Source organism: Mustela nigripes, chromosome 1, assembly GCF_022355385.1.
Source record: "Mustela nigripes isolate SB6536 chromosome 1, MUSNIG.SB6536, whole genome shotgun sequence".
NCBI classification, from domain to species: domain Eukaryota; kingdom Metazoa; phylum Chordata; class Mammalia; order Carnivora; family Mustelidae; genus Mustela; species Mustela nigripes.
The window spans coordinates 96,658,501-96,667,983 of NC_081557.1; the positions used below are offsets into that span (position 1 = coordinate 96,658,501).

The following is a 9,483-nucleotide window of genomic DNA, read 5'->3' on the forward strand; positions in this document are numbered from 1 at the left end:
GATCCCAGCGTCCTGGGATCGAGTCCCATATCGGGCTCCTTGCTCCGCAGGGAGCCTGCTTCTCCCTCTGACTCTGCCTTCCACTCTGTCTGCCTGTGCTCGATCTCGCTCGCTTTCTCTCTCCCTCTGACTCTGCCTTCCACTCTGTCTGCCTGTGCTCGATCTCGCTCGCTTTCTTTCTGACAAATAAATAAATAAAATCTTAAAAAAAAAAAAAAAAAAAAGTTCCAAAACCATACTTCAGTAGTAAAAGACTCACTTCCTTTTTTATTTTTTTTAAAGATTTTATTTATTTATTTGACAGATATCACAAGTAGGCAGAAAGGCAGGGAGAGAGAGAGGAGGAAGCAGGCTCCCTGCTGAACAGAGAGCTCGATGTGGGGCTCGATCCCAGGACCCTGGAATCATGACCCGAGCTGAAGGCAGAGGCTTTAACCCACTGAGCCACCCAGGTGCCCCAGACTCATTTCCTCTTAAGATCAAGAAAAAGACAAGGATGTCCACTTTGCCACTTCTAGTCAACATTTTGCTAGATGTGCTAACCAGAAAAGTTGGGCAAGAAAAGGAAATAAAAGGCATCCAAATTGGAAAAGAAAAAGCAAAATTATCTCTATTTGGAGATGACATGATTTTGCATACAGAAAATCTTAAGGAACACACTAAAGAAAATATAAGGTTGTAGGATACAAGATCAATATACAAAAATCAATGGTATTTCTAGACAGTAACAATGAAAACTCTGAACAAAGAACAAAATACCTATGAATAAATTTAACAAAAGAAGTGCAAAAACTTATACTTGAAAAACTGCACAAATTATTGAGAGAAATTAAAGACCTAAATAAATGGAAAGACACACCATATTCATGGAGGAGGAATGTTAAGAAGGAATATGCCACAAATTGATCTACATATTCAATGAAATCCCTATCCCTATAGGAAATAGCCAAAATAGGCAAATCTAAGACAGAAAGTAGGTAAGTGTTATCCAGGGTTAGGGGGGATGGGAGGATTAGGGTGGGGAGTATGGTTAATGGGAGAATACTTTCATTTTGGGATGATGAAAATGTTCCAAAAGTTATTGTGGCGATGGTCACAAAACTCTGAATATATTAAAAGCCACTGAATCATAAACTAAATGGGCACATGGTACAATATGTAAAATATATCTAGATAAAACTTTAAATGAATAAAATAATACACGGGACATATATTTTTCATGTCTAATTTTCAAATAAATGTATTATAAAACATCTGTAACATTTTGCCAATAAATGCATGCTATCATCTCTAACCCTTGTAGCCAGTTACTCTGTTAATCCTTCACTGCTTTACTCATGCAGCTAATATTTGGGTGTTCTGTTCTAGGTATAGAATTCTAAAAGCCCTGGATATTGGGCAGTGAAAAAAATGGGTAAAAATTCCACTCTTAGGGACCCTATATTGTAAAGGAGTGGATAATAAATAAAGAAAACATACGGTATGTAAGATAATGTTAAATGATAGAAAAATAGGAAAAGAACTAAAGGGAAAACTGACCACTCACCCCACTCCTCTTCCCTTAATTTTAGAATAAGGTAACTAAGGAATCCAGAGAAGGTGATATTAAGTCAAATCCTTGAGGCAGTAAAGGAAGAAGCCAGGTGGATGTCAGTGACAAGTATCTCATGCAGAGGAACAGCAAGTGCAAAGGGACTAAAGTAGCTATACAGGTGAAATGTCGACAACCTCTGTTGTGAGGAAGAGTGTGCAAGTGAACATTAAGCGACCCAAGAGGTCACAGATAACCTGTATAATGCTGCGTACCACTGGCCCACCCCTCTCTCCCTCTCTTTAAAAAAAGTAAAATAAGTGGACACCATTTTCCAACATCAATTGGCATACTGTAAAAAAAACCATAGGTAAAAATGTAAATATTCAGTGGGGTTAAAAACAAGAACTTTAGAGTTTATAGAGTCGGAATTTCCAGACCTTTTACCTTATTAAGTTCTTTCCGTACCAACAAAACTTCTCCCATATTTACATCAATGGAAAGGTAATAATGAGGTATGGTTTGCTTAGACTGCATTAACCGCTGTGCAATAACCTGAAAACAAAGAGATCAAAACATCATTTAACTTAGCTCAGGTGAAGCTTTACCTAATGCAGGGCTCACTCTGCCCCTTTACCTTCCTCCCTGGTAATGGTCACCTCAAGCATTACAAGAACTGGAATATGGAACTGGCACATGTACCAGAACCTGGGCTCCTTCTAGGAGTATCCAATCAGGGCAATGTTTGTTTATCCCAAGTATGGAATCGGCCAAACCAAACATCTTAAACTGGGCATCTAAGATTCCCAACTAAAACAAGTCTCTGCTAGTGCTTCAAACTGTCGATGCAATTGAACAATCAGAGTAAGGATGCCCCCAAAGATGCCCCCCACAGCTCTGGTTGCAGATTCAGGGTAACACTCTTACACGACGAATGTTGCTGATTGGGACGTCTGTGAAGACACCTGTAGGAACTGGTGCCACTCCTGGAGCCGCGGCAGGTACAGCAGCTGCTGGAGCCTATAGGGGAAGTACAAAAGCTCTTAGTACCTGTGGCTCAATCCTGGCATATGCAACCGATGCAAGCTAGTGACTCTTACAGATGGCAAAGTAAATGCTAAAAGGCGTATAGAAAATAGGGATGCCGGGGGTGCTCAGTGAGCTGGGCATCTGCTCAGGTCATGATCAAAGGGAGCCTGCTTCTCCCTCTGCCTGCCCCTCCCCCGCTTGTGTGCACGCTCACTCTCTCTCTCTCTGACAAATAAGTAAATAAATCTTTAAAAAAATTTTTTTAATAGAAGGCTTATAGAAAATAGTTATTTCTATCCCAAGGGAACAGAAGGGACTCGGATTTGTACTGTGCTTATTTAAGAAGTCTGCTTTTAATTTTTATACTTAGAATTGTGATGAAGTTTTAAGTATCATTTTTCTTTGTTCAATGATTAGTTCGTCAAAATAATTTTGTATTTGCAAAATTACCTTCAAGAAAAGCAATCAAAGCATTCTTAAATTGAAAGGATTAGAGATAAACATAAAACAAGATAATAATTTATGAACAGTATTAAGAAAAAAATGAAGAATCTTTCATTTACTTATTTATTTTAAAGATTTAATTTATTTATTTGACAGAGAAAGAGAGAAAGTAAGCATAAGCAGGGGGAGAGGGAGAAGGAGAGGGAGAGGTAGGCTCCCTGCTGAACAAGAAGCCCGACTCGGGGCTTGATCCCAGGACTCTGGGATCATGATCTGAGCCAAAGGCAGATGCTCAACCAATTGAGCCACCCAGATACCCCAAATCTTTCATTTTAAAACAAACATCTAGGGGTGCCTGGGTAGCCCAGTCTGTTTAGCCTCTGCCTTTGGCTTAGGTCATGATCCCAGGGTCCTGGGATCGAGCCCTGCAATGGGCTCCCTACTCACAGGGAGCCTGCAGGGAGTCTGCTTCTCCCTCTCCTCCCCACTCATGCTTTCTCTCTCTCTCTCAAATAAATAAATAAATAAAATCTTTTGAAAAATAGATAAATAAAGCAAACACCTAAGTAAATCATTTTCTTTCCTTTCAACTAATTATCTTAACACTTTAACCAACCAAAAAGAAGTTGGTTGGCTATATGCATTTACTCCCTGTGTGGAATAATTAACTACATAAAACTTAAACTCTAGTCAACCAACTTGTAAGAAGTCACTTAGTAGGACCTGAACGAGGAGGAGAGAATCTGTTAGGAAAAACACATTCATATCTCAAAATTGCTAGCCAGTGAAATTAGACGAAAAAAACCACAATTCTGGTTAAGCTATTTCAATCCTAAGTAATGTACGAAAGGGTCAAATAGGTTAGACAGCATATTTTGCAGGAACAAACTACCAAAAGCAAAACAAAACAAAAAAGCCAAGTCTAACTCACAGGAGCAGCTTTAGTAGGCACAAAAGAGTCAATGTCCTTCTTGATGATTCTGCCTTCTGGTCCCGTGCCTGGAAGAGATGCATAAATATCATATGTGAGAGCAGACCACTGGTTCCTCTAGGAGATCAACACTATGATCCTGAAGTGCAAGTTCCTAAGGGTTCTCCAAAGGCCCTCTGAAGGGGGTCACTGCCTCACCCTGTACCTGAACATCTCCCTAAGACAGCAGCTCTTGTCAGTTTTTAATTATAATTCACACAGAGTGCTCCCATTTGATCTGTACTGGTTCTTTTCAACTACAGCAAATATTCGTTGTTAAGTACTTCTCTTCTAGAGTTTTACCGAAGCCATACTTCATCTTTTCATGTTCTTTACTTTTAAATTGGAAAATACTGACATATGGATAATGCTAAGTACAATTTATACTTCCCCAAGTCTGGCTGCCTCCTCTTTTAGTCACCTCTGAAAAACCCTTTCTGAACCTTGAAATGGATCTCATTTGGTTTCTAGATTTCATTTGATCAAGAAGATTTCCTTTTGTACAAAGTCAGCAGGTACAAAAACAATTGTTTCGGGCAAATTAGGCAAGTTAATTTTTTTCACCCCAAGATAGCTTGAGTAAATCAACTGCAATGATCTCATCTTCAGAATCACTCCTTCCTTGTATGGTCTCCATCATTTAGAGCTTTCTTGTAGTGGCCAAGGTTCTAACTGACCTGTGTCAGACACTGGGAATGAAGTACGTGCAGGGAAAGATCTTCAAATCCTTCACACAAGGAAAGATCTTCAAATCCTCTCATGAAGGGGTTGCTTTTATTTTCATTTAATTCCTTCCTCTTCCCAACCACAACCAATCAGGTTTAACTTCAGACCCAAACATAATCCTGAACCTTAATTCTAAGGAGATTCAGAATTTAGTTATTAAAATACCTTTTACACTGGCCCACTTCTAGAAAAAATTTGGTCAAATTGATTCATCTTCCCCCAAGGCAGACTTTTAAAAGGAGTCTCGTTGTATGCAGTTCGTCCCAACTCCTTTCCTTCATTATGAAAAAACGATTTGGCTATGATTGTGTTTATCCTCGCCTGGAGCTCTAGAACAGAGGTAGCAGTACCCCTATTAGATACCCCGCCTTTATAAACAACAGAAACCGTAACCTCTCTTTACCAGCAAGGCAGATCTGCCACAGCCCCTTGAGAGAAGGAAACCTGCAGTATCACCTGCCTTGGGTTGGGTTTTAGCCACCCACAGGAATTTCCTACCAGGAGTCAGCTGAAATCCTTTAAGTCTTTTTGCCTATCTCATGAAGAAGGCACAAAAGGCCATCATAAAGTAATATGGTTTAAAGGGAAGAACAGCAGACAAAGAGTAAAAAATGTAGGGTGATCGTCAAATAAGAAAAGACTGGAGTCACTTAATCTCTGCTGGTCTTTAGTCTCACCTGTAGTTGAAAGATACAGTATCAGCCTCTGCTCAAAGGAAGGTTGTGGGGATAAAACGGGATAGTGATGTGAAAGTGCTTTGCTTCAAATAAATACGAAACATCTAGGAGTAGCTATGAGACAAATCAAACTGATTATTAGGGTGTAGGCTTTAAAACAGTTTCTCCCCTGGGCGCCTGGGTGGCTCAGTGGGTTAAGCCGCTGCCTTTGGCTCAGGTCATGATCTCAGGGTCCTGGGATCGAGTCCCACATCGGGCTCTCTGCTCAGCAGGGAGCCTGCTTCCTCCTCTCTCTCTCTGCCTGCCTCTCTGCCTACTTATAATCTCTCTCTGTCAAATAAATAATAAAATAAAAATAATAAAAAAAAAAAACAGTTTCTCCCCAAATGATTCCATTTTGGTCACATTTGCTAAGTCATCTGTCTCTGCAAGGAGGGCAGGGAAACTGAAGACTGAGTTTAACAACTCATGGCCAAGGATTTAAATAACCACTCTTTGGGGCGCCTGGGTGGCTCAGTGGGTTAGGCCTCTGACTTCAGCTCAGGTCATATCTCAGGGTCCTGGGATCGAGCCCTGCATCTGGGTCTCTGCTTAGCAGGGAGAATGCTTCCTCCTCTCGCTCTGTGCCTGCCTCTCTGCCTACTTGTGATCTCTCTCTGTCAAATAAATAAATAAAATCTTTAAATATATACATATATATGTCCACTCTTCTTATAGAAACCTCCAAAAAAACTCTTTTAAAAACAAGATTTGGAGCTTCTGGGTTGGTGAACACATCAGTGTGCTAGGAAGGTGGTACTCCCCGAGAAGGCATGGAAGCTCTGCTCCCATCTCCCCTACAACCATTGCCCTGTGCATCTCTTCTATTGACTGTTCCTGTGTGGTATCCTTTACAATAAAACTGGTAATGGTACATACAGTGCTTTCCTGAGTTCTGTCTGTCATTCTAGTGAATTCGCACACTTGAAGCAGAGATCTTGGGAACTCCTGACTTATAGTCAGTGAGTCAGAAGTATGGGTGGTCCCCAGGACTTGCAACTGGCATCAGAAGCCAGGGCAGTCTGGGGCACCTGGGTGGCTCGGTCGTTAAGCATCTGCCTTCGGTTTAGGTCATGACCCCAGGGTCCCGGGATCAAGCCCTGCATCAGGCTCCCTGCTTAGTGGGAAGCCTGCTTCTCCTCCTCCCACTCCCCCAGCTTGTGTTTTGTGTTCCCTCTCTCACTGTCTCTCTCTGTCAAATAAATAAAATCTAAAACAAACAAAAAACAAAACAGAGGGGCAGTCTTGTGGGACTGAGTCCTTAATCCCGTGGAGCCCGATGTTAATGCTGGAGTGTTAGTGTCAGAACAGAATTCAAGTGCGACACCCAGGTGGTAGCAGAGAGCTGAGTGTTGGTGTGGAAAAGACGCATCTGGTGACAGAGATGGCGGCCAGGAAACAACACACAATCACTGATCCTCTCAACTCACTTATTCTAGACCGTTCCCTCCTACTGCAAAACTTCTTCAACCTCGCCAAGATCCCCACTCCACTGCCTCGACTGCTCTCATCCTCCCTCATTTTCCTATCATCTTCTGTTCTTCCTACCCCGCTTACATTGTGGATCATGGTTAAACTTATTCCCTGGTCAACCTCTAAAGTGTCTGTCTGCTCAATGCCAACATCAGAATAGCTTAATGCCGCTGAGGACAAAAAAGTGCACACATAGAGGCGCCTCCATAGCTGAGTCAATTAAGCATCTGACTTTTGATATCAGCTCTGGGTTTATCTCAGAGTTGGGAGTTCAAGCCTTGCCTCATGCCCTGCATGGAGCCTACTTAAAGAAAAAAAAAAGTACACTTAAATGACTAAATGTACTCTAAATTCAGAGCCACAAACCTGAGATAGGAATCTTTTCCCATTTCTTTGTGTCATCTTCAATTTCATTCATCGGTGTTTTACAGTTTTCAAAGAACAGATCTTTTACTTCTATAGTTAGGTTTATTCCTACATATCTTACAGTTTTTGGTGTAACTGTAAATGGAACTGATTCCTTGATTTCTCTTTCTGCTGCATTATTATTGGTGAATAGAAATGCAACAGATTTCTGTATGTTGATATTGTATGCTGTGATGTTACTGAAATCATGTATCAGTTCTAGAATTCTGGTGGAGTTTTTTGGGTTTTTTAAGAGAATCGTAACATCTGTAAATAGTGGAAGTTTTACTTCTTCCCTGTCAATGTGGGAATTGTTTTTATTTCTTTTTCTCTTTGTTGTCTGATCACTGAGGCTAGGACTTCCAATGGTGAGAATGGACATCGTGTCTTGCTCCTGACTATAGAGGAAAAGCTCTCAGTTGTTCCCCACCGGAGATGATATGAGCTATAGATTTTTCATGTATGGACTTTTTTTTTTTTAAGATTTTATTTATTTATTTATTTGACAGACAGAGATCACAAGCAGGCAGAGAGGCAGGCAGTGAGAGAGAGAGAGGAGAAAGCAGGCTCCCTGCCAAGCAGAGAGCCCGATGCAGGACTCGATCCCAGGACCCTGAGATCATTACCTGAGCCGAAGGCAGAGGCTTAACCCACTGAGACACCCAGGCACCCCTATGTATTGACTTTTTGATGTTGAGGTATGTTTCCTCTACCCCTACTTCTTTGAGGGTTTTTTTTAAAATTTTTATTTATTTATTTGACAGAGAGATAGAGAGCACAAGTGGGCAGAGCAGCAGGCAGAGAATAAGGAGGAAGCAGGCTCCCCACTGAGCAGGAAGCCCGATGCAGGACTCCAGCCCAGGACTCTGGGATCATGACCTGAGCCAAAGGCAGAGGCTTTAACCCACTGAGCCAGAATGTTGAATATATAACCCCCAGAATGTTGAATATATCATGCCACTGCCTTCTGGCCTGTCAAATTTCTGTGGAGAAATCTCCAGCTAACCTTAGGGGTGTTTTCTTGTAAGCTAGGGACTTCTATTGTCTTGTTGCTTTTAGGACTTTTTTTTTTAAATCACTGTATTTTGCAAATTTAACTACAGTATGTCTTGGCATTGGCTGGCTTTTGTTGATTTTCATGGGAGTTCTCTGTGTCTCTGGATATGGATGTCTGTTTTGTTCCCCTGACTACAGAAGTTTTCAGCTATTATTTCCTCCAAACTTCTGTCCTTTTCTCTTCTTCTTCTTCTTCAGGGACTCCTATGATATGAATGTTACTATGTTTGATTGAGTCACTGAGTTCCCTAAGTCCACACTTATGATCCATCATTCTTTTATTCAGCTTCATTATTTTCCATAATTCTAACTTCTGTATCACTTACTCATCTCTCCGCTTCTTCTATCCTAGTGGTCATTACATCCACCTCGTTTTGAATCTCGGTTACTGCATTTTTCATTTCTGCCTGATTGCTTTTTTAACTTTTACTTCTACAGTCAGGGTCTCCCTGATTTTTTTTTTTTTTAATCATTTATTTATTTATTTATCACAGAGAGAGAGAGAGAGAGAGAGAGAGAAAGGCAGTGAGAGAGCGAGAGGGAAAAGCAGGCTTCCCGCCAAGCAGGGAGCCAGATGCGGGGTTTGATCCCAGGACCCTAAGATCATGACCTGACCCACCCACGTGCCCCATCCCTGATGTTTTCCTGGCTTTTCTCAAGCCCAGCAAGTATTCTTATGATTGTTATTTTAAATTCTCCATCAGGCATATTATTTATATCTGTTTTTATTTGTTTGTTTTAAAGATTTTATTTATTTGACAACAGAGAGAGATCACAAGTAGGCAGAGAGGCAGGCAGAGGGGGTGGGGGAAACAGGCTCCCTGCTGAGCAGACAGCCCAATATGGGACTTAATCCCAGGACCCTGAGATCATGACCTGAGCTGAACAGCAGAGACTTAACCCACTGAGCCACCCAGGCGCCCCTGTATCTGTTTTGATTAGATCTCTGGCTGTGACCTTTTCTCGTTCTTTCTTTTGGGATGAATCCCTCCATCTCTGCATTTTTTTTTAAAGTTTTTTTTTTTTTTTTTTTATTCGACAGAGAGAGATCACAGGTAGATAGAGAGGCAGGCAGAGAGAGAGAGGGAAGCAGGCTCCCTGCTGAGCAGAGAGCCCGATGAGGGACTCGATCT

At 41.3% G+C, this 9,483-nt stretch overlaps 1 protein-coding gene across 1 annotated transcript in view; it reads right to left on the reverse strand.

The window, feature by feature from the left end:
- Positions 1–9,483, reverse strand: part of DLAT (dihydrolipoamide S-acetyltransferase) — a 31,688-nt gene that overhangs the window by 9,305 nt on the left and 12,900 nt on the right. Inside the window, exons 8-10 of the mRNA XM_059417202.1 lie at positions 3,936–4,003; positions 2,459–2,551; positions 1,979–2,086 (exon numbers count right to left, since the gene is read on the reverse strand). Coding sequence (XP_059273185.1) covers positions 1,979–2,086; positions 2,459–2,551; positions 3,936–4,003 — 269 coding nt within the window. The remainder of the gene's footprint in view (positions 1–1,978; positions 2,087–2,458; positions 2,552–3,935; positions 4,004–9,483) is intronic.